Source organism: Lichenostomus cassidix, chromosome 2, assembly GCF_008360975.1.
Source record: "Lichenostomus cassidix isolate B80296 chromosome 2, HeHo_3.0, whole genome shotgun sequence".
In the NCBI taxonomy this organism is placed as follows: Eukaryota; Metazoa; Chordata; class Aves; order Passeriformes; family Meliphagidae; genus Lichenostomus; species Lichenostomus cassidix.
This window is the reverse complement of record NC_139482.1, coordinates 115,102,747-115,128,754: the sequence shown is the minus strand read 5'-3', so window position 1 is coordinate 115,128,754 and position 26,008 is coordinate 115,102,747. Positions and strand designations below refer to the sequence as shown.

Sequence of the window (26,008 nt, the reverse complement as noted above, 5' to 3'; positions counted from 1 at the left end):
ATTTGTTTTGTAACTGAACGCTACAAAGAATACCTCTTTTTCAGTAGCAAATACAATACTTAGGACTTAGAAAGTGGTAGTGTAAAGAAAGCAAAAAAGGTAAGTCTGGAAACTATTGATACTAGAAATACAGATTCCCAACATTTGCAAGAAAAATACCTAAGACAAGTACACTGAAAAAATAAATTGATACAGATGGCAATTTAATATACTTCCATCTATACTGGTCACATTTTATTCATTTTCCTCTGAATGTCAATGCACACCTTTGCAAATGTTGAGCCTTTTCCTTCAGATTCAATAGTAATTGTATGTGTTCGCCTTAGGAGAATCTGATCAATGTCCTCTTCACAAAACTTAGACCCTTCATCTTCTTCATCCATCAGAGCACCATATGCCCCCTTTCGAAGAAGATCTTCTATTTCTTTTTTAGAAAGCTGTTGCACCTGTAACACATAAGAGGGGTTATGGGTTTGGGGTTTTTTGACACCTGCCAACGTGTTCATCTGACAGCACAATCAGATGAATTGTCCTCTTATTTGGCATTTTAAGAATGGAAACTCTACGACAATGTGGCATTGGTCAATTAAACATTCATGGTGAAATCACCTTTTAAAGAAGAATACAAACTACAATATTCTCAGGGCGAATTATGTGAGTGGTTTAAATGACTTAATAATTCATTGTCACTGAATCCCTTTGGCTCTGATGACTGCTAAACTCCTCCTGGGAGCAGATTTAACTTATTAACCTGACAAAAAAGGTAAAGCAAAAAAAAGTCCCAAAGCAAAAAGGCTACACCAGCAAAAGCTAACTGGAAGAACTCCATAAAATGCTACGATCAACATAATGTAAAGGGTGGAATGATGAGAATGGACCAGGTTTGAGGGAACATGACTCCACCTGCCCCCTTTTGGCAATAAGTGAGCCATTAGATAGGCTGAGCCAGTTCATGTAGCCAATGCCCTTAATTAACCCAACTTCAAACTATCAGCCATACTCCATCTGAAAACCACTGTTCTCCAGCTAAAACGCAAACAGGCAAGCAAAGCATAACATGTTCACAACATTTGTTGATAATGCACCTTAAAATACTAATGCTTACCCCATTGGTGGCATTTTCTCTTCCACTCATAGATTGTAGCACAGCTTTATCAAGGCCCAGCTTCAAGCTAGCTTTGTCGAACATCTCCCTTTCATAAGAATTCCTTGTTATCAACCTGTAAATTTTCACTGATTTGCTCTGCCCTATTCTGTGACATCGTGCTTGAGCCTAAAGAAACAAAGACAGATATTCAGTTACAGGTTACAAATGGAAGAAAAAAATATTTGAAATAATTGATATAGAGAACTTATTTTAAATTTTTTCAATATAAATGATATTGTTTATGCTTTCAAGAGAGTGACAACAGATAATTTCTCTTGTAGGTGAAGAAAATTTTGCAGTAAAAAGGCAAAGAAAAATTTTCAAAAAAATCATCTCTTATTATATTACCTGGAGGTCATTTTGGGGGTTCCAGTCTGAATCAAAAATGATGCAGGTATCAGCAGCAGTAAGATTAATGCCCAAACCTCCTGCCCTTGTACACAGCAGGAAAACAAACCTATCAGAATCAGGTCTTGAAAACCTGTCAATAGCTGCCTGACGCAAGTTGCCTCTCACTCGACCATCAATTCGTTCGTATGGGTACCTGAAAAATAGATGCATTATAGTGCTTGCTTTACTGCAATGGCATTGCTTCTTTAGAATATACAATTAAAAACAACAAAGGCAAATATGCCATTATGGGGTCAGAAGAACTACAACAATCTAAGTGACTAACTTCATCAGTAAAGACATACTACTTTGTCTCTTTCTTTGGTAAAGAACAGATTTCCACTCCAAGGAATTCAACAAAAATTTAGGCCTAAACTGAAAAACTGTAGAAACACCAAAACGTTTAACTGAGAGGCAAACTAAGAGGTTTAAAGCTTTCCATATGAGGTCATTTTTTATTCACTCAAAAGAAAAATCTCAGTACTTGCAACCTCCAGGTTTGCTCTTTCTCTTAGTCGGATCACTATAGAAAATATTGTTTCAATTTCTTCCCTTTCTGTATGGATTACTCACAGGTTAAATACAGTGGCCACTGAGGAAGGCACAGTTTATTTATAATTGTATTATATTGTTGCTCTCACCGTCTTTGAATGAGGTAGTCTTCCAGTATGTCCAAGCAGCGCACCATCTGGGAAAAGATAAGCACCCTGTGGCCACCAGCCTTCAGTTTTGGCAGCAGCTTGTCAATCAGTACTAGCTTGCCAGCAGCCTGGATCATTGCCTGGAGCTGAAAATCTGGAGAGTCGGCATTGTGTGTTTCTTTAAACTCTTCCAAAATTTTCTCTTCAGCACCTGCAAAGATTGGACAGCAATACATGAACACTGCAAAGGGTTTTATTAATAAACAATGAGCTCGCCTTCAATACCCTATAGAAACTGCAGGAATGTTTTAAGCACCATGTGAATAAACATTTATAAAAAATATTAAGCTTAAATTTGACACAAACATATACACAAATACAGCATAAATAAAAAATAACTCTCAGAATGCATTCTTTTTTCCTCTTTTGAACAACACTAAACTCCATCCTAAATAAATTCAGAGAACTATTGATGCACACAATTCAATGAAAAAGATGAAAAAAATTGAACATATTTCAACTGATAAAATAGAATTTTTTTAAAATGCAACATGGAAGAAAAAAATGTCTTGTTTCTACAGGAAAATACAAGGGATACAAATCACATTTAATGTCTGAGCCTCTAAAATCAGCCTTAAACATCCATATTACCTGAACCTGCTCCTTTCATTATTAATTACAAAATCAAAATCCAAGCAGTTAAAAACCTAGTGGGGGGGCACGTAAGAAATTATTATTCTACCTTCTATTTAGTTTTTTCTCATTGAAAGTACTTTTTTGTTCAGTTTGTTGAAGCTATCTAACATATTTATTCTTTCCAGCATTAGTCAAAAGTTCTTTGTTGCCACTCGCTTTGCCTATGAATGATATGCACAGCAGCAACTATTTCCTTGTTCTGCTCACTATTGGAAGACTACAGATCAAGTTCAAGTTTTATCTTCAGCCTCTCCTATGCTTTTATTCCATTTTCATGTCACTTCTACAAACAGTGGACAATTCCAAGAACTATCAGATTGCCACTCTTGGCTATGTAAAAGGTTAGGAATCTTTATTCTAAGCTTATTTCAGCTCCAAATAAACCCCCTTTTTTAAGCCATCTATTTTTCCCCTTAGGCTTTTTTATATTTTAAAAAAATGTAGTTTATTAATGATTTCTATTTTGTCTAATATTCAGCTTCAACACTGCTTTTGAATAGCACGAGGCAAGATGGGAGGGTTGGGGGAGGGGGAAGAACAGCTTACTGCCAGGCTTCTGCTGAGCATCTCTCTCTCAAATCCCAGCTCTAAGTAGATGCCTGTAAACAAACACGGAAATGCACCCTCCCTGTGTGATCGCTGGTTCAGTGCCTGCTGTAATGCAGTGCCTGAACCAGATCCCGCCCCGTGCAGGCTGCCTGACAGCTCCGTGCTGCTCCATACACTTGCACCACTCGCTTTTACAGAACTTGATGGACTCAAGATGTGACCGCATTTCAAGATAGTTTTACATCCCTGGTTTTTCCTGATCCAGATTCCCTGCTCCAAGCACTACTCATCCTAGTAGTTAGCACATAAGGAAAGTAAGCTCTTATGAAACTAGAGTAAGCAGACACTCAAAGTTCCCTTCAATCAGTTCACCTCCCATCTTGCAAAACAGGCAGAATTTTGGGCAGTAAATCTCCAATTCTATACTGAACTTTGGCAATTCCAGGATACAGCAGGCTGTCAAGCAGTTCATATACAGTAATGACAGTAATCTTTCCAGGTTACACCAATTATTTCTTACTCAACTGCATATCCAAATTTAAGTTTCACTACTATGAAGCAAACCAATATGCAAACACATCATCGGCAAGAGCAAACCACACCACAACAAACCCACAATCTGGTCTAATGAACGGTGAATTTACAGTATCAGAGCTTGGTCTGGCAAGATCCATATCCACTACAGACCACTCCAAGAATCTGTTCTTTCAATAACTCTTCCTAGCTAAACCCTGTAAGAGACCATCCTGTCTTTTTAATTCCTACTTCAGTTGCAATCAAGTCATCTACGTTGAACAGCCTGTTACCCAAAAGTTACTTGATGCAGTACTTGCAGGTCTGTAAAATTACTTCCTATTGTAGCTGATTTGTAGAAGGGGATGAAAGGAAGGTATTTGAATGTGTGGTTGATCCATCAAGAAAGCCCCCACTTCTACTCTTCATTAGGAGAGGCTTCCAGGGCTCAAGAGGGCATAACAAACAGAAGAAGGAGCGTATCTGGTGTTCAACACTAAGATGTTTAAGTACAGAGGCATTCCCCACTGATGGTTCTTGGAGACAGAGAGAGGAATGGTGTATAAATACTTGAGAATGGTTGCTATGGAGAAAACAAGGCTTCCAGCCCTAGGAAAAATGTCAGACAAAGCTTTGCCCAAGTTGGCTGGAGAATACACAACATGCAGTAACTACCTCTGGAAGTCTACTCCCAGTCTCAGCAGACCACAGAACACATCTATCAGTCAAGGAAGAAACAAAAATACCACTTTACATTCAACTCCTACCATACTACTTTCATCATGTAACCGTAACTGAAGGTTATATAGAAGACTTGCTTGTAACTCTTACGCAAAACAAAACATGTTCAAATGTTCAAATACATGTGCATGTCTGCTTCCTCACAAGCCCCACAAATTTGGAAGAAAATGAGAAGGATTCAGAGATACTTTTATAGAAGCAGTTAGGCCTAGAGAACAAAACTTGCAACTGCAGCAAGTCATTCATCAGGAGAATACTACGCAACAGTAAGTACTAGTACCTCTTAGCAGAAACAAAATACAATAATGTGCCATTACAGTAACTACAAAGTTGTTATCAATCAACAAAACAGAACATTGGGCTCAGACAACTACAGGATACACGAGCCTTTTCTGTCTTAGAACTACAAATGATATATTGGTTTAGTTCCATCTCCACACTAACACATCAGGATTTCTTTTCTCCTCAAATCTGAAGGCTCAGCCTACCTGCCATTTTGCTGAATGACACCAAGCAAGTCCAAAGGTTCAAAAACCACAAAAATGTTATAAAGGCAAATGCACTCAAGAGAAAATAAAAAACACCTCCCTTTATTAAGGTTAAGATCCAGTAAACCAAAAAATATTTGAAGTTTTCTAAATAAACACCTGGGCTTAAGCATGCTCTAATTTACATTAAATGATACAAGACTTCGGAGGGAAAAAATCACTGCTGTGATTGCAACACTGCAAACACAAACAAACGTGAAATAAGGAAAAATAATAGCAAGGCTAAAAACTAGCTGAAAGCCCAGAAACATCAAGTTCAGACACCCATAACCTGAACATCCTAAACTATTCTGATAAATTCATTTATAGAATGGATTAACTTAAGCCAAAAAATTCAAGTAAAAAATGCAGCAAACCCTGCACTAGAACCACAAAGCTACTTTACTGTATGCCATATGAGTTTAGAAACTGAACAGCCACCAGCATAGATGAGTTGAAGTATTTGGAGTAAGCTTATATCATGTCTTTGGAATAGTTACTTGTGCATGAAATATAATTAGATGTAATTTTGTGAATCAGTTTAAGCATCTCCCCCCTACCCCGTTTAAACAAAAAATGTCAAGGAAAAGAACTTAAGTCCTGCAATATGGAAGTCATACAATAAAAACCCTGAAATCACATATGGCTCTTGAACAAAACAGTCTTTCATCACAAAGCCTATAACCATCATAAACCAACCATAAATCATATTTAGTAAGAAACAGGAGTCAGGAAACAAGAAAGTAGTAGAATGCAACCCTGCATGGAGGCTTGTGTTACATCCTCCAAGGGAAGAACTGACCAACACATGCAAGTTTAGCATACTTCAGACAGGTATAGCTGGATGGTTATCACAGGGTTGGTCACTGGAACAGCTTCCCCAGGGAAGTGGTCATGGCACCACAAGTCAGAGTTTAAGGACCATCTGGTCCTTAAGTCATGTGATTTAGTTTTAGGCAGTTCCGTGAGGAGCAGGGAGTTGGACTCAATAATCCTTATAGGTTCCTTTCAACTTAAGATATTGTATGATTCTATACTACCTGCCAAAGATAATCCTGATTTAAAACCAATACCATCACACTGAAAAACAGTCATTAAAGTCTAATATGACATTTATCTGAATCTTTCTCTTACTAGTTAAATTAAGAAAATTAACTGACAACATGTGGCCATAAAAGCAGGCTTGATCATGATTTCGTACCCTGCAACTTTTATTCAGAAATTTTAAGTTACTACCTTATAATATTCTATAGGGTAAGTAGAACATCTAAGTAGCAGCTAACTAAAACTCAAGAAAAAATTACCATTTTCATGCCAGCGTCCAAGAACCTGAATGATAACTGAAGTCTTGTTTGTCACAAATAACAGAAAGGAAAACTTTAATTACCAACATTAACTCAGTCAGGGCTAAGTCTATCAGGAAGCTTTGGACAAAAGCAGCACAGATGCCTGCAAAAGCACCACTGTCCTGGCTAACAGATACCTGTACCTATGAAAACCTAAAAGGTTATCTCACTTTTCTTCTTAAAATAAATGAATAAACAAAAAGACAAACTAAAATAAAACTTATACCTACTGAACACCTTTACAACCATTTTTCAAATGAGGAGAAAAGTAGGCAGCCTACCATTAATCAGGTATGGATGATTGCAGCATTTTCTTAGTTCCATCATAGTGTTCAAAAGATTAGGTACATTTGCCTGACCTCCACCCTTGGAAAGAAATGTGAAATTCTTTTCAAGAATAGCACGATAGTATTTCTTCTGGATATTTGTCAGCTCAACTTCAATGATGGTTTCCTCTTTGGGGGCCAGGTTCTTTTCCACATCCTCCTTAAGACGTCTCAGCATCATCGGCTTCAAAATAGCTTGCAGTTTTTGCACCTGGAAAACAGATGTTTAATAAAATAACTGAATTAAAACTGCTAGGAATCAAATAGTATTTTTTCTATTTCCTTAATTCTAAAATCTTGGTTTTCTACCTCAAATGCCAAGTAGAGAGCATTTGTAAAAAATATTTCCTCAGTGACTCAGTAACAAGTTCTCCTTGTTCACTCAGTGACATACACACTTCTAAAGTCTATTTTTGGTGTGTAGACCTTCTGTTTAGTGATGTCTGTTATTAAATAGGCCTCACTCAGAACGATCCTTCTAGACAAGGACAGTACTACACACAAATAGTGCAGAGCTAACCCTTTGTTAAATAAGCAAATCTGACACGTTAAGATAACTTTTACGATTCACTTCTAATTACTAATCAGTGTTTAATGCTATTTTCCCACTTTAAATATCTGTTTTTTAATTATTTTCTCATTTCCTTAATTTTAATGTCCACTGAAGTAGAAAACTATTTAGGACTGGTCTAAAAATGAAAACATTTTATTTCTGGTAATTTTTATGACACTGATAATTTTTAGTGTCTCCAGATTTTGTGGCATGTACTTTAAAACACATCCTAAAGAGTGGGAAGGGCAAAGAAGAAAATGTCAGTTTTCTTTGAGAAAAGGTTAAGTTTTCTTAAGTTTTTGTGAAGTTCCTTACATAAAAAGCTCAAATGTATTCCATATTAAAAAAACAAAACACCTGGCATTTAGGTTGTTTTAGGCTGTGCCTCAAAGTACTAACCATCTCAGTGCTGAAGTGCTAATAATTCACCCTGAAATTGGTCATCATCTCCTGATGAAGAGCTGCACAGCAGAAGTATGAACAAAAGACATTTTCTCCTAAACTTACATCATTCCCTTAGTAATAAAGCAACTTCAGAAGAAAAAAAGGTAATTATCATGGAGGGATGAACAATTGAAAAAATATATGGAATAGGATTGCAAGGAATGGAGGAGAAACCCCAAATCATAAACACACAACCTGTCTGACCACTTGAAAGACAAACCCAGTTCCAGCACATATGAGTGTCAACAGATAAGGAAGTTCTTCTGAACTTGTTGGGCCAGGCAATCCAGGCTCTAATGCTGATCATGGCCAATGGAATTATTTTAGTAGTATTTCCATGAATGGCTTCAAAAGCTTCCAGTCCTTTTGAGCAGGTCAGACAAAAGCTATGTTGAGAGTTAGGATACATTCACTCCAGCTCAAATACTACATTAACAGGACTACATTACTTTTTCGCCAGAGCTGTCTCATTTTCAGTCAGGTCAGTGCCCATTCTGACTGACATGCAATTACCTGCACAATCTAGAGAAACATATCCTATGGTTTTGCCAGGAGGCCAGGGGCTAGAGGAAGAGCTGTATTGTAATTTAGTCTATTATGTATGAAAGTGTTTTCTCAAAGAAAGTCAACAAATTCAAGCAGTCAAAAGTTAAGAGATATCAAGAATTGAATTTTCAGACAAAGCCAACAAAATGACACACAAAAATGCATGCAGTTATTACCACAGGATGCAAAGGGTCAAATTAAGATGACATACTTCAAGTAATTCCTAATACTAAGGTGGTTTGGCCTTTTAAAACATTTTTATACATATATAGAAACATTTCACATTTCAGATATAAAACATGTTACACCTAGGGTCTTTCATTTTGTATTAACTTATGCATTTCTTCTACTAGACAGCTTGAGAAATCTGTTTCTGAGTAAAAGAAATCTCCCTCCATTTGGTTACATCTTGCTAAACTGGGTTTCAAGTATGTTCCTGTTTGCACTTAAGTCATTGAGAAAACTCTTAGATGTTAATTCCACAGAAGTTACAGGGACAGTCCCTTCAGTCGGATGCTTAAGGAAGAATGTCAACTGACAAGTTAATTCTCTTAGAAGTATTTTCATCCAGAAACCATTACAAGACACCCCACCTCTATTTTTAAACACTATATTTTAGCAAAGGGATTTTTTTCCTGTTTCTGTGTGACCAATGGACAAAGGTTAACAAAAAACCCCAGGAGTGCAATAAGGCAAAATTACTTTTGGCAAAAATCAAGAAAATCCTCAACTAAATGAAAATAAACAAACAAAAAAAGGGATAAACCCACCATGGTCTTCCAGGAAGCAAATAGGTATTATTTGGAAAAACAAGTAATGAAGTTCAGGTACAATAAAATGCGTAAATTCACAATATCTAAAGAGAAAAGTAAGTGTGCAAGGTAAGTTTACCTGCTCTTCAGTTTTAAGATCCCCAAATTCTTGCATGAATGTGGTTTCTGATGGGAAGCGACCTGGTTCCAAGAAGTGAAGCAAGCTAAATAGTTCTTCTACTGTATTTTGCAAAGGGGTTCCAGTAAGCAGCACTTTATGCTCCTGAAAGGTTAAGAAATAGTTGCCAAGGAATCCATTACTATAATTTTCAATGGAAAATACAAAAAATTCTTTCCCCTTGTCACCATGTCTGTCTCATCTTTGCTTCCTCTCCCCTCCCTCAGCTACTTACATAAAACTCTTCTCAAGACATTTCTAACTGCTACTCTGGTGTTCCTTCAGTGATAGTCCAGAAAAATACTTCACTACTTAAGCAGCTTCAAAAGTCCTCCAAGATACAAAAAGAGATTTTACTGGTCCACAATGTCCCATCCCTTTCACAAGTACAATGAACTTTAAAAGGCAAAATAACAGTTGAACTTATCCCATAATTTCCAGTAAAAATTCATTGATTTACCACACCTCCAACTGACAGTGCATTGACCTCAGGGCAGGAGATCAACACAGGAAACCTGAAGCAGAGTTCTACTTTCCTACTACATGCTACAGAGCATGAGAGTGGCAGAGACAAAAGTTGCATATTGCTTTAGAGAAGGAGCCCAGACAAGTTCAGCAACTAGCCCAGAGCCAAACATGAATTTAACAGTGTAACAAGAACTTATGTGAGAACTCCCATATCTCTATCTATAGTCTGTAAGACTATAAGCTCAGCTTTCCTCTAACCACAACCATAATAAGAACAAATGGTACACAGCATTTTTACAAACAGAATTACTGGTATTAGCTTAGCATGACTGCATTATTCTCACATGTTAGAATGGGTTCCTTCACATCCCTCATGAACATTCCCTCATTCTTCTTAATGACTTAATTGAGAAAAACCCCTTTTATTTTACTTTTTGATTAAACTGTAAATCAGAATTAATAAAAATACAGAAGACTCAAAGATAAGAGACGTTCACACTGACCAGGTCCATCATCTTGAGTCCTTCCAAAAGCTTACAGTTCCTGTTTTTCAGCCTGTGGGCCTCATCAATGACCACGCAACGCCATGGAATGTTACGCAGCTCCGGGCAGTCAGTCAAGATCATTTCAAATGTTGTGATAATGGCATGGAACTTGTAGGACCCCTTTATCACACGACCCTAAAAAGAACAGCAAATGTTAAAGTAAACTCTCCGGCACAGAAAGGAAGCAATTTGCTTCATCTTCAAATTTATTGTTAAAAAATACAAAACAGTACAATGGACAAGACATTTAAGGCAAATTAAGTCATTATTGCTGACTAAATGGGAAAATACAATTGTGTAAGTTTACTCCTGGCTTCATGATAGCTGTTTTTAATCCTGTAAATAGGCCCACAGGATCACCGCACATTGATTACAAAGAAGTTATACAAGTATTTCAGTTGTAATTCATATGGATTATACTAATGCCTTGAGGCATTAATGTATTGCTGCAAAATTGAAATAAAGTTTTCAGACTTTTCAAAAGAATTCTCTTTTTACTTTTGAATTGAAGGTATATGAAGGTCCTCCCAAACAATCCAAATATGGCAGAATTGCATGACTATTTGAATACTGTGCTCACTGTTACTAGTTATTTTTTGTCCTGGTGGACACTCAGGATTCAAAACACCAACAAATTTATAAAACAGCTTGGGTTGGAATGGACCTTGAAAACCATCTCGTTCCTGCCATGAGCAGGGACACCTCCCACTAGAGCAGGTTGTTCAAAGTTCCATTTAATGTAGCCTTGAACACTTCCAGGGATGGGGAATCTACAACAACTCTAGCGAACAGCTTTGACAGAAGCAAATATCTGAACTCTTAAATGGAGAATGTATATTGCTGCATAATATTTTTGTAAATCTGTGTTAAGCAAAGTTCACAGAACAATTAACTTGATGTCTAGCACCACATTCACTGGTTCATTAGTTCAGTCTTATTTTCAGTGCTGATATAAAGATTCAGTTTAAAAAAACCCTGAATAAAATTTATTCAGGACCACAAAATGAGCATCTTTCTGACATTACGCTATGCTTCTTCCCAATGTTGTTCAAAGAAATATGTAGTTTGGTATACCCAGTGTCATTTGGTCTGTGCAGAAAAACTGTATGTCTAAAGGATGGGCCTTACACAAGTTCAAAGCCATTCCATATTTTCAAAGATCTCTGTCATGGGTTGTATATAGAATACATTTCAAAAGAAACACATATTTTACAGTAAGGTGACCATTTCTTCCTTTGGACCTGTGCAAGACTAAATCCTTTTATAAGTGACCTGCATATAATCCTCTCCAAACTGTGGGGATCAGAACTGGCTACTGACTCAATCAAATGATTGAAAACCTGATATCCTGAACTCAGCATTAAATCTGCCTACTCACATCAAGAACATTTCAGAGGGAGTAATGACCTGCCCAACAATGCTTTCTCTTGGCATAGTCCAGAAATATTTATCTTGTAAGGGACAAAAAAAAGTTGCTACAGAACAAACAGCAGACGAAGATACACTAAGTGGGCAACTTTGAAAGCCAACAAACTGAAATGCTGTAACCTTTTGATGAGCCAAGTAAATGTCCATCACAAAGTCAACTCTTCTGCAAAACACTGTCATCAGCTGCATTTGGCACATACAGTTTTTGTAATCTTAAAACAGAACTCCTTCTCAGAGGTAGGACAAAACAGAAAAGCATATGTTTTATTTGATATTTCAAACAGGGAAGGACCCCTATGAAGATCTTTTCGTTATATTGCTCAAGAACACTGGAACAGTGTTGAGTTCTCTACGTGAACCCCACAAGCAGAACATATCTGATAACATCATGTCCCTACTGTTGAAGTCACACTACTGCAGAAACTTATTTTGTTATTGACTACTCTCTAGCATCCCACAACAGCTTGACTCTGGTAACTGGTGCTGACTCTGAAAAACCACACTTCTGCAGATGGGGTAGGTGCGTCTTAAGGGTAGGTGCATGTTGTCTCTTGTTATTGCCCTTCAAAAGCCACTCACAGTTTCTCAATATTCAATTGTCTTTTTGAGAAACAGCTGAGGTTGAGAGGCTTCTTTTCATATTAAGACCTAAAAACCCAAAGATGCCCAATGCCTGGGTTGATGCGTTTGGCAAGGGAACTAGATATGATGCTCTTAAATCATGTCTTCTTTCTCTCCCTTTTTCTCTTCCATCATTTGCCCACTGATGGTACTTTGGAGAATGCCAGAGTGAACACTACATGAGGACTCTTTTCTTCAGAACATGGAGAGACTTTCTTCCCTGTAATTCAGTTTCTATTAAACGTTTCCCAGCTGACAGTCTTAGAAAGAATGGAACACAGAAGGTGATTTTTTGACACATCTAAGCTAGCTGCCATCAGAAGGATGAGTTCTCTCAATTTCTCCTTTATCCTTAAACATAGTAGTTGTCTGATTCTCCTCTTAAGTCAGTTCAGGGAGCAAAGCCAGAAGAAAATTATTCATTTTGCTGTGCCATGAGTGCTTTGTCATTACTTGCTATGGGGTCAAATGACTGCCACACTCCTTGCAAGAATATGACTACAGGAGGAACAAAACTTTCTGCTTCATCTTGCTGTAGATCCTTTTAGTTGCCTTTAGATCAATGAAACAATATTGCCAAAATAACACTAAGAATCTGCACAGTAAGTGGGATTTTTCTGATGACATTCCTTCAGGTTTCATGCTAAGTAACTGCTGTATCCTAAGGGGAAGAACATGCTGAGAATAAGCACCACTCAAATGGCAAACAAACGTGATTTTTAACACAGGAAACACTTCAGCAGAGACAGTATTTGTATAAACCCAAATTTTTTAATTACATAAAATATAAATCTCTGCTAAGAAATTATTTTAAAACCAGAAAAACTGATTCCAACCCCACTTTGTTTGTATATTACACATCTAGGTAAGAAGCTAAATGTTTTAATTTTCATAAAGAATATTAGAAATTAATAGAATGGCCTGGGTTGAGACCTCAAAGATCATCTAGTTCCAACCCTCCCGCCGTGGACTGGAACATACACAACTCTGGACCACTAGACCTCAATGTAGCAACTGTTATTCAAACAAATCTTCAACAAACACACATATGATTTTAATTTGAAGGTTTCTTTGATAAGATGCTGAGAAAACAGTTATTTTCTAGACAAAACAGCTGTAACTTCTATCTAATATAAATTATTATCTGTTTCTCTACTACATATAAGTATGTAGTTCTATCTCTGTTTGCCCTAATGGCATGTCAAGTTGTACCACAGTCTTCACCTTCAAAACAGGTTTTAATCAGATTTTTACCTGTAAAAGCATATTTTCTGTCTTGCAATCACTCTCATAGCTTTGCTCTAAGGCTCTGTTTTTTGAACACTCTTTGAAGACATGGAGAACTAAGCAGAACTGGACTATCCATCACATTACTGACAAAGAGAAGAATGCTGTATCTTTCCTCATCTTTATATTAAAGATTTGTTTCCTCCTACACACTTGCACTACACTTTTAACTACTGTGTCACAGTATGAACTCATGTGCCATGACACAAAAGGATCTTCTTTTGTCTTACAGCCTTCCCAGAGCCAAGCTCTCCCTGCGACTGAAGAATCATCTTCATTCCTTGTCCACAGACAGCCCAATATTTAGCTATTCTGAGTATTGCTAGATTGGATCCAATTTATTAAGTAATACAGCTTACTCTGTATCCATGAACTGTCTTAATTATTTACCACTCTCCACATCTTTGTATCATTTGAAAACTTCCTCAGTAATAATTTTATGTTTTCTTTCAGGTCATTGCTAAGTTATATAGCTCATGGACATGAACCAATCCCTGAAGAACTATGCTGGAAATGCAAATCATTTCTCATTAACAATTACATCAAGAAATATCAGCTAGCCAGTTTTAAATCCACTTAATGTGTGCCATATTGATTTTATATCCTTCTAGTTTATTAATCAAAATGTGCAGTGGTAAACGAAACACTTAAAAGAAAATCTAAATGTATGAATTCACCACTATCACTTTTTTAAGTTCAGCTGAAAATAGTACTCCACAGGTAGAACTTCTACTCTTTTTCTCTCAAGTGAGAACAATTACATTGTTTTGCAATAACATTAAATGTATGCACATTTCATTTTTCCCCAATTCTGATTACTCTGGGAAAAGCCATGCACTTAGGAGTAGAGATCTGTTGCTCCTCTTAGCTTCTGTTTTCCAAATAATTTTCTGTTTCTACCCCTAGTCTTTTTTTTCTGCTTTCCTTCACTCACAACTATTCAACCTAAGCGCAGTAACACAGATTCAAAATAAATCTGACTTACAAAATTTGATAAAGAAGCATTGACAACTTTAATTTCTGCAAGAAGGTCTTTCCTGGAAGGTAGGCAAAGGCTGATTTTTAAGCTTAGTTCCACTTAAAGAAGTTTCTCCATTAAGAATCTCTTCTGCCAGCTCTCCTCAAAAACACAAAACCTTGCATGAAAGAATGAAACTCTAAAATTGCACCATCTCTTGGTGCCTCTTTATTTCCAGAGATATACTGGCTGCTATTAAAAAGCATTCTTAATACACATATCTGTATTTCTAACTAAAACCTAATACACTGGTACTGAAAAACTAATTGATGCTTAAATTAATAAACAACCATAAAGCATATACAAAAAGAGAGAAAAAGAAAAGTCATGAGGAGCTTTTACCTGTGGATCTTTGAAATACATTTCATACAACTGAATGGTCCGCCGACTTGCTTGACTCCCATGATACACAACCACATTCAACTCTGTCCAGGTGCGGAACTCCCTTTCCCAGTTGGGAATTGTGGACAATGGTGCAATAACCAAGAAAGGACCATGGATTCCTTTCAAATATATCTCATAGAGAAACGTAATGGACTGGATAGTCTTTCCCAACCCCATTTCATCTGCTAAAATGCAGTTTCGTCTGAAAACAATAATAAAAACAGTCTGAATGATTAATTCCCAACTTAAAACATAGAAAATCAGTAAGGAGATAACCTGAATAAACCAGGTATTTCTAGAATGAAAAGACATCATTACATTTTTGCATTTTAAATAAATGTTATGATTTTTGAAGCAATAAGCATGGATATATCCCTTCTATGGACCTCTCAAGCTCAGAAGGGGAGGGAAGGGGCAGCAGGGGCATGCATGAACCCAAAGCACTTGCCACAAAAATCTATCTGAAATATTCATGTTCCACCCTAAATTAGTCTGTATATAACTCCTGCAGCAAAAAACAAGACAAGTAAATGATTCTAAAATCTCACTTTAGTAGATTACTTTAAAAGGTTGCAATTTCAAATAAGCTATAAAAGCTCTTCCAAAGCAGGATTCAGCAGTAAGCAATATTTTACGTACGTGTTGTACCAATTGAAAAGAAGCCAGTTTACTCCCTCCAACTGGTATTCCCTGAGTTTGTTATTGTTTTTATACTCCCTGGAACTCTCCGATTTCTTCCAGTCATCGGCAGGAGGTCGCTCCTGTTTCAAATACAGCAAATCCCATTAGTGGTTTCTAAAAGACCACATTACTTTACTATTTTCAAATAAAATCCTCTATACAGAGCCAATTCTTACCACACGCTCCATTTCTGGCTCCCTAGACATCAGTTTCTCAAATTCTTCGATCTTGGCTTGGTCGATGTCTTGCTTGAGCTCCCAAGTGCTGTCCTCATAAGGAAGTGAACACCACTTCACCAGATAATGCGTTACAGGCTTTGTTAAGACAAAAATTACATTACATCACAATACAGAATGAATAAAAGTGTAACCATTTTTACAGGAGATCTGCAGGCTAGATAAAATTCAAAAAGTTTGATCAGACCTGAATGTCTTACTCAGTCAAAAGGATAAACAAGCACCAGGCTGGCACCTTGACAACCTAAAGATGAGAACCTGGAGAATGCAGGCTTACCACCAAAATGAGCACAACACTACATTTGAAATCACTAAGGTTAGACTAAAATTTAGAAGCCAAACAATATTAATTTTTCAGCCCTTACAATTTCTAGGCTTTACTACATATTTAAAAATCAACTGTATTCTCTTAACAGAGACATCAGAAACTTCACAACAGACAAATCAACCTCCACAATTCACTGACAGAGCAACATGGAAACACTGACACTGCCAGTGAAGCCTTCTATTCTCCCAGGACAAAAAAAGAATCTCCTGGAAGACAAAATCATCTTTTTTGCAGAACAAGTCATTAAAAATGAAGAAACAGTGAGTTCAGGACTTCTTCTGTAACAGGTAGTCTAAGCAATGTCTAAACCATTATGAAATTTAGATCAGACACTTTCTTGCTATTTTCATTTAAATTCTGCATTACATACATGGACATCATATTTCACCAGTATTAAATATCACTTCTTTGCTGTTGTTGCATTTTGGTTGGTTGTTTAGTGTTTTTTTTTTAATATAGGTAATTTATAAGAAGTCTGGAGTTCTAATTTAACCCCCTTTATTTAAGGGAAGCTGCTGCATTAGCCAGTGTTTTCTCAAACGTTCCTATTTTCGACACACATACACCATGGTAGTTTCTGTAAGTGCTTAATATATTCTAATTAATACATTTCTAAACAATCAATTCTAAATACAATGTCTATGTGAGTAGAGATGCAGATAAAAGTTTTGTTTACCTCTCCATTATCATCTGTGCTACGTGAAAAATCCATGATTCGATCAACTTCCACATAATCTGGATTAAAAAGCTCATCATCAATCTGTTCAAGGAGAGAGGCAAAAATATAAAAGATATCTCTATTAGCCCTTCCTGAGAGGAAAAATGATTATATATTTCACCAGGCAATAATATTTTGGGTCACGGTGACACAGAATTTATATTTGGCAAACTTCAACATGTTAATTGAAATGCTACAATTCAGCAAGATCATTCCCCGTGAGGGAATCAGACTTCTCAGACTTTGTTAACTGGGCCTCTTAATTACTGTGTGAAACCTTTTACTGTGAGAGAATGTTTAAGAATATTTTAAATGAAGTGTGAAATTACAATTCACTAATGAGCAATCGAAAAGGCTTATGGCATGCAATGCATTTAGCATTCTTGAAAACTACAGCTTGCAATAAAGAAATTAGAGCCCTGTACACTAAGTGCCTTTGGATTATTTTAACTATAGGAATTGTCTAACTGCTTTATAAGCAAGATTCAAAGATTATTATTTCAAAAACAGAGAAAACACAATGCATGCATACACAGTTTCTCCAAAAATTACAATTTGTTAGGTTCATTCTTATGCCTTAAACAGCTTACAGGATTCTTTTGCATACTAAAGCATTGCATTTCATTTTATAGTTTTAAGATCCACTCCAACAGAAGAGACAGCCAAAAGGACTAAAGACTGTATATTTTAAAAGCTTTTTCTAAAACAAGAACAAATTCCAAGTATTTACAATAACTTGTTACCCACTTAGAAACAGATTAAAAAAAAGAAAATGGAAAAAATTCCAGGTATCTTCACTTAGAACAGATGAAAGTTTTCAATTTGCAACAGGTTTTTATTTCAGCGTGAATGATATAGTAAAAATAAATATAAATAAATAAATACAGTAGCTCATGAACACAATATTTTTCCTTAAAAGACAGCATTTTTCTAAAAGGTAATCTTTCAGAGACATAAATCAGCAAATCTGGTCTTTTATTGACAGGACCCCTGCCACATTACTGCTTATGGCTCTAAGTGAAATTAAATTGATGATAAAAAGCTTAGAATCCCTAGTGAGCAGCAGTCCATAACACAGAAAAATGGCATGCATTTCTTCTGGCATAATCAGCTCCTGAGAAAAAAGACATGGTACTGATTCAGTCAGGCTTACAAGGCTAATAACTAGCCACTCCAAGAAAAAGAAAACCCAAAAACTATAGGAAAATGTCTATAGTCAGGATAGACCACTTGAATTTCATAAACTGGAAAGACTTGCTTCCAGAATGGTTATGCTTTATACCAGAGAAAGAGCTACTGATATATACACAATTATTCAAAATGTCCTGCTTGTACACAGAACAAGAATTCATAAGAATACTCCTTAAACACCCAAAAGAATCAAACAAAAAAATCGTACTTCAGAAAGGAATTTGTTCTGGCCCTGTTTTGCCTTAAACCGCTTAATCTTCTGCTGAATTCTCTTGTCTTTGTCCAGCTCTTCCACAGATGCCCACTGACAGTGAAGGTAAGAGCTAGAAGATGAAACAGAAAAATCTTACTCAAAAGTCTGTTTCTACTGCATATGTAACAGAACTAAACACAGCATAATTAAACTATTAAACATTATGCAATAAACAATATCATGCAAAAGGTACAAAAATGACAGCATATTTAAAGTGAAGTCAACTAAGTTTAGTCAGCTGCCATAAGCTCCCTTAAAGCAGATTTCTGTCCCTCAGATAGAAAATTTGATAAAAATAAAAAAGGTGTGCTATTTTTGTACACGAAAAGTGAGCTTATCCAGCTATGAAATGTTTTATTTTAAATACTGATTGCATTGCAGCTTCACAGTCCAGAAGTGAAACAACATGCTGCTCTCGCCATGATTACATTCCTCTAATGGAGGGGTAACAGTCTGCTGGAATACTGAAAGCCATGTCATTTGTTTGTTATCTTAGACATTTTGTTCAACATAAATCTTGTTTTCGAAAAAAACCATCAAGGGTTATTTTTGAGTAGTTTGCACACACTTTCCAGTTGCAGTTAGACCTACATAGCTACACAGGTATGTGCTCATGAGCCTGCATGCATAATGAGCCTTAAAGTATTGAGTAGGAGAGCAATTTTACCTGTGGATTTAATTTTGGAGAGAGCACAAATTAAGGCAACACTGTCAAACCCTGTAGCACCAACGCAAGGTTACTTCCCTGTTCATTTGTCACTCTTGGATTAAAAATTAAATAAGTTTAAAGTTCAATAATAAATTCTATCAATTACAAAATTAGTTTTGAAAGCTATTTATAAGTTATGTGTACTTAAGGATAGTGATCAAACCTGTAATTTTACTTACAAGTTTTTGTATTTTACATAGAACTCCTCTACTTCTACTTCCTCTCCGTTCTCCATCTAAAAGAAAAGAAATGTTGAAACATGAATTAAATCTCCAAACAGCCCAATTCAGTAAATTATTTAAAAACTATCTGAGATACAGAACATGGTCCCTACATAGAGACACTAGTGGAGGTGTAGGAAAAGGTTTGTGGGGGAGGACATGGGTGAGGAGTTTCCTCCAGCTGCTCACCCAAGTACATACTACACTGCTTACTACAACTTCCAAGACATGAATCATTTGAACTCCTCCTTAACCACATGCAGCTTCATTCACAACTTCACCCCAAATCTGGCTTTCTGCCAAACCCACAGTGTTAAGTAGAAGCCAAGTGTACCATTTTCTCAGGCAGCAGCCAATTAGCAACTGCACTCCTGAATGCCATATGTATTATTTTTGGCTGGCTCATGGCAACTTTACATTGTGGGTTTTGTAATGTTTTAAAAAAGAGTTTTAAAGGGGGTTTATTCCTCCATATAGTTAATAACTCCAAACAAGAAGCCATATAAAACTAAACCTTATACCTCTGCTAGAATTTTAGTGCATCAGTGTTCATGGCTTTACTTTTACTCAATGGTGCAATTAAATTCACTCAGGCAAGATGTCTCACATACAGAGCAGCCAAATTAAATTAACACCCAAAAACTACATTTAAAGCAAGGTTAAAGTTGTGATATAAACCAGCAAAACCAAGGGCATTCAGTGCTAAGGGTTGAGCTACCCTTAACTCATCCCTGGTGCCAAAGTATTGCATAACATATGGCATGTAATACTTTGTTGAATTACTCCTTAACCCAGCCATAGGACAAACTAAGGACAGTGCACCAGGCACACATTTAGAATTCAGTTTATGTCACAACATTAACAGTTTGTTTTTACTAATGAACTTCAGGAAAATTTTAAATAGAGGAGCATTTTCTGGTTTATACATTTCATCAGGGACAACAACATCTGTAATAAAACTGTATATGCAGCATTAAACAGGCAAAACTGTTAAGTGCTGTATAAATCAACATTCTTTGTATTCATATATATTTTTTAAAAGCAAGAGAATCTATATATATACACACACACAAGAGGGACTACTCTGAAACTTAAATTGTCATCTTCTAGTTGCTGGCTAGATGTTACCTCCATAGCAGTGCAACTAAAGCACAACAGTAGCAGCTGCATTATACTGTGTTCTAGCACAGTAAAGTTCATGCATTCCTAGTCCCTGAATCACATAGTATTCCTTTACTTCCTGACCAGCAAGAGAATTTCACTTTAGCATTTATATCCAGTACAGTCTGCTTGTGTTTCTTCCTAGAGAGAAGCAACACCAGATTCCACCTATTTCTCCCTAAAGAAATGTAAGAAGATAAGATATTCCTGGAGCTACTTCTTGATCTTCTCGAATCTTCGACAGAAGAAGATAAGATGTCCAAATTATCCTCTAACCCTAAACACAGGGAAGAAACTTCTCTGACACTTAAAAAGACACCACTGAAGGAATCTGAAGACCATCAAGATTTTTTTAGACAAAAAATTTGAAAGAGTCTTTCTCAAGATGATATTAATATTTAGAGATCAAAACTACCTTGAAAAAAGAAGCTGAAGATCACATAATCTGAACCTATTCACTGCCTTGAGGCAAAATTAGTCTTTAGGAAGTCAACCCTAATTTTAACTTCTTTTCTTTTCTAAAATGTATTACTGCCAAGTCTCTGATTAGTTTTAAACCAGAATCCTTTGAGATCCATCAGTATTACAATGACAACATCATTAAACACCTTTACATAGAGGTTTCATATTAACTAACTTCACTCCTCTCCACAGCATTTCAGTCAAGCATATTTTCTGTCAGCTGCCAACTTAATAACAATAATTTACTATGCAGATCTTGATAAATCCTGTAACTCTCATGAGTAAAACACACTTTTGTATTGTCTAATAGGTAATAACTGGTCTATGTTATTAGATGTTCTATGAAACTGTATCAATGATTCACCTAAGCAAAAAGTATTTCAGAAAAAATATTTTTAAAATCTTAGTCTGGCATTTAACAAACACTTATGCCCTCCTCCAAAAATCTAATCAAATTAAAACTCCCAGCACTCAAGCAGAGGTTAACAGTACATCAGTTTAGGGTATATGGAACAGCAGCTTATGCCTCTGATGTCACTGTGCACCCCCCACTACATGTACATTTACATTAGCCAGGTAAAAAGGTGAGATAGAACATTTATGCAAAATTCCCCCCAAACTGATTACACAGACATCCTAAAATAACACACGGCAAGCTTGGGCAATGCAGGACACTTCAAATTATCACTTCCAGGTGTGAGCAGCACCTGATTCACAGTCTCTGCAGATAATTGAAGAAATAAATGACCCCCTCATTCAAGCAAATACTTAAAAGGACATAATCTTGCATGCTATTGCCACAAAGGTGATACAGTAACATTGCTAACGCAAAAGTTGAGTAAGCCACTCAGGCATAGAGACAAAAGCTGCGGAAAAAAACAACCAACCAACCAAATAACCTAAGAAAACAACAAACCAAGAGAAAACCCCAAACCACCACAATTATCAACTACCAGAAAAACAGAAGACAGAACACATATTAATAACAGATGCAAAGCAACACACAAAACCAAATCACTTCAATTGATACATAGCACTAAATTGTAAACTGATCAGTTTGAGGAAGAGATGTAGGTATTGTAAATATTCCAATTAGTTCTAATTCTCACATGTGCTAGTAGGAAAAGAGACATTCACATGTGTAACACACAGGCACAAAGTTCTATAAACTCCCTGTCTTTCCATAATATGTGCTATTTGTGCTGGAACCAAATTAGTTCTAGCTACTCCTTTTCAAAGTTAAGAAGCAGAAATTCAAAGGGGACTGAATGAAAAATTTCAACATACAAACTTAAGACATCAGGTTTGAAAAGAGAGTGAAACACATATTTAATGTTTTCTGCAAGAAGAAAGAGTAATCAAAGGAATTCAACATTTCATGTTAAGAACAACTGGGAAAAACACTGCTTTTTTTACTTCAAAAATGAACTCAGCTCTACCTTTTACTCTGTATGTTTCAAAAATGGCTGCAAGTACAATGCTGCATCCTATCTGGTAACTCCAGAACTAGACTAAGGCTATTTCTCAGAAATTCAGCATGATTTTATGATAAGAATATTGCACCAAAAGAGTATTCATTATCTTATGTCCTTTACTTGAATGCAACATCTTTGTTACACCCGAATCCACTGAAAGGTTTCCTAGTGAAGCCTCTCCTCATGTTTATTTTATGCACTGGTCCTGATCGCAGCAATTTTACTTTGATTAGTAATCTAACAACCAGGGTTTTGATGACGTTAGTAAGAGTGTAAAAGACCTTTAATAAAAGCACAGTTGGACACTTCAGATGTTAAATATTAACATCCTGAAATCCATTTTTTTTTTAATTTGGAGAAGAGAGTTGGGGAGAAGAGCAGGGAAAGAAGAGACACCCCTCAAACCTGCAAATACAATCCATAAAAAACATTAAAGAAAAAGCTCAAAATAGAGCTTGCCTCCAGCAGAGCTTGCAATCAAAGACATGTAGGCAGCAGACCAACCACTTCCCACAAACTGCAGCAAAATACACACTCCCCATGAGTAATCACACCTTTGTTTGCAGGGGAGAGGAAGAAGGGAAGAATAATTGGTGAAAAACAGCTTCCCATGTAAAGACATTTATGAAAGGACCACATTCTCCTCTCCTGCCTAGTAGACCATCAGGACAACTAAATACTCATTTTATATTACCTCCAGTTTATCTGAAAAATAAGTCAATGGTTTGAAACACAAAATATAGCTCCAGACTTAAAAAAAAACCAAAACCAAACCCAATAACAAACAAACAAAACAAAAAAAACAAACAAACAAACAAACAAAATAACCAGAAAAAAAACCTCCAAAAAGCCTTAGAAGTTTTCTGCTGTGTGCATAAACAGGTCAGACTGAATCACAGGCACTCATAATGTTGAATGAACGTAGATTTGCAAAACTGGTAACGATGCTAGGATAGTAGGAATAAAATTGAACACACACCCCCCACTCTGCCCCAGAAAATCAAACAAAAATCCAAAAAAAAGCCCCAAACCACCACAACATTTGGGGGGAAAATATCCATGAATAAAGGCAATTTTCCCTTGTCCAATTTGAAAATTAACACTGAGGAAAAGATGAATTTCTGGTTAACTAAGATCAACATGATGTCGTATCTGTGTAAGTCAGACAGTTTTCTGAACAACTGTAGTACAAGTCAGAGAATTAGCTCCACAAAAGAGTCTATAAATATTATCATGGCCTTTTCAAAGTAAGTTCTTTTCTACTTCTTTCTCAGAGTTCTAAAACTTGGGAAGTGTAAAGGCCAATCAAGTTGTGAAGCACATTAGAAAAACCTGCAAGCAAAATAAAAACGTAACTAGGAACCAGGGTAGAATTATAAGGGAACCACACTGAACTTGACTGTTCCTTTCACCATCTTAGCATAGTGATAAGGAAGATATTTGTCACCTGTATCATACTTGGTCACATGTAAATCTATTTCAGCTGCTAAGCACAACTGCCATCAAAAGAACAAAAATTATGGACAAGGGTTTCTGTTTTCTAGAAAAGGCAGAAATTTGGGATACAGGGGAGTTCTCTCATTCCTCAAACTGCTATGGAATATCACTTTGAAGTGAAAAGCACCACAGATTCCACCCAGGCATGTATATTTGCAAAAAACTAATTTTTCATCCAAAAAAGCAAGAAATGAGTAAAAGATTAAACAATCTGTTTTGTGTATGTCTATTGAAAAACATATTGCATATGAACTAAATACACTTTCAGAGAACCTCCTCTATTCAACAGAACAGTTTTTTAATTGGGAATATCTGAGGTATTTTAAGAACTTAATAAGGGTTTCAGCAGAAATATGCTTAGTCTATTTAAAAATATGGAGGAAAGAAATTTGTTTTACCTTTTTCTTGACTAAACGGCTACTCATGATTTTCTCCACAACAGGACCTTCAGCATCAGCAGATTCCTACATCATAAATAGCATACAAGAGTTATGGGAGTGCATCTTTGTTAAAGACTTCCTTTATTAAAAAACCTCTAAATAATTTTTTGTAACAGGAGCTTAATACCAAGAGGACATTCTCCCCCTAGCATGAGAACTTTGAGGATTCAAAAAGATTTAATACCATAATAAAGGATGGAAGGATACTTATTTGAGCCCATTTTTAAGACCTAATGCAACTCCAGCTCTCTCAATTAAGGCTGACATGCACAGATAAATGGATGTAAAAACATGAGCAGCTCCCCTCTCCTAAAATAATACCTGCTTTCTGCACCATACAGTCTAAACAGCAGATGATGTTCAGAAACTCTAGCTGGCTGTGCAGGTGTCCCCACGATCGCTCTCAAAACTGACTGCAATTCTCTATAACATTAATTCACTATTACAACAGGAGGCAAACCATCCAAAATCTCTTTCTGATAAGACACAATTAACAATGGAGATCACATACAGTATTTCACAAGGCTTAACAAATTGCCAAATGAAATACCAAAGAACATGTATATATTCTCCAATAGGTCATCAGTTAAATGAAGTAGTTCTTTGAAAAAGCACTACAAAACAATGAGATTGTTACAACAGTCATTCCTACAGTATTACCCCTCATCTTATTCAAACTATTTTATCCATCATTTACATTGCACAGAGAATAAAGTGTACCCTGCTGGGTACTACAAGGCAGTAATTTCATAAAGGAGTTCTTATGGTGCCTAGCAGCAGGGGACAAGCTTGAGTGGTTTATTAAAGTCACAGAAGCCAGACCACTGAATTCACAGAAGTAAATTCAAGACTTCTAGCAGTAGAGTTCAGGTTTCCTTTAGGTAGGGACCACTAATTTCAAAGAACTTAGCTTCAATTTTCAAGCTGCATATCATCAGCTTGCAAACAAAGCCATGAGTTGATATATTCTTTAAGAATGTAAAAACTAATGCCTTCTGGCACACTGTGTCAGCCATGTATGAATACCATTCATGAAAAGGGCCCATATTTGAACTTTGAATGCTGCAGTTATGGCCACCTTTCCAGTCTGTTCATGTCTGACCTGTTGCTCTGACTGAGAAGTATTTGAAGGAGAATCTCTTCCAGCAGCATCAGCATCATCAGCCTCCTCATCTGAAATCTTGAACTCCAGGTCTTCAGTATAACGCTTCCTCTTCACCTGCCTGCTGGAGCGTCGCTTCTGGATAGAAAGCATTAATATTTTTCATGAGGAAAAAAACTGATAAGCAGCAGAATAAGTGAGGAAACTTGTCTGTGTTTCTCAAATACACTAGTGTACAGCAAACGCTATAATTTCTACAGCACCCTGGTAGGAATAGTGGACTCAGGACACTACTGTTCTGAATTCCTACCTGTTAGCTGTTCTTAAATTCTGTAAGCAAAACACAACAAAAACCCAAAATGAAACAAAAATGCAACCACAAACAAAAATCTACTTTCTGCTTGTTCCAGGTCAGAAAAGTGGGGGGGCATTTT

The 26,008-nt window shown here is 36.4% G+C and overlaps 1 protein-coding gene across 6 annotated transcripts in view; it reads right to left on the bottom strand.

Moving 5' to 3' along the window:
• The window catches only part of CHD7 (chromodomain helicase DNA binding protein 7), a 131,407-nt gene that overhangs the window by 18,112 nt on the left and 87,287 nt on the right, over window positions 1–26,008 (bottom strand). For all 6 annotated transcript variants that reach the window (XM_085052904.1, XM_085052903.1, XM_085052902.1 and 3 more), the window contains 15 exons: window positions 25,575–25,712; window positions 24,431–24,496; window positions 19,396–19,451; window positions 18,463–18,577; window positions 17,022–17,105; window positions 15,958–16,095; window positions 15,740–15,861; window positions 15,059–15,302; window positions 10,321–10,497; window positions 9,311–9,454; window positions 6,832–7,087; window positions 2,179–2,389; window positions 1,496–1,691; window positions 1,106–1,273; window positions 267–446 (listed from right to left, as the gene is read on the bottom strand). In XM_085052904.1, the coding sequence (XP_084909030.1) occupies window positions 267–446; window positions 1,106–1,273; window positions 1,496–1,691; window positions 2,179–2,389; window positions 6,832–7,087; window positions 9,311–9,454; window positions 10,321–10,497; window positions 15,059–15,302; window positions 15,740–15,861; window positions 15,958–16,095; window positions 17,022–17,105; window positions 18,463–18,577; window positions 19,396–19,451; window positions 24,431–24,496; window positions 25,575–25,712 (2,295 nt within the window). The remainder of the gene's footprint in view (window positions 1–266; window positions 447–1,105; window positions 1,274–1,495; window positions 1,692–2,178; window positions 2,390–6,831; window positions 7,088–9,310; window positions 9,455–10,320; window positions 10,498–15,058; window positions 15,303–15,739; window positions 15,862–15,957; window positions 16,096–17,021; window positions 17,106–18,462; window positions 18,578–19,395; window positions 19,452–24,430; window positions 24,497–25,574; window positions 25,713–26,008) is intronic.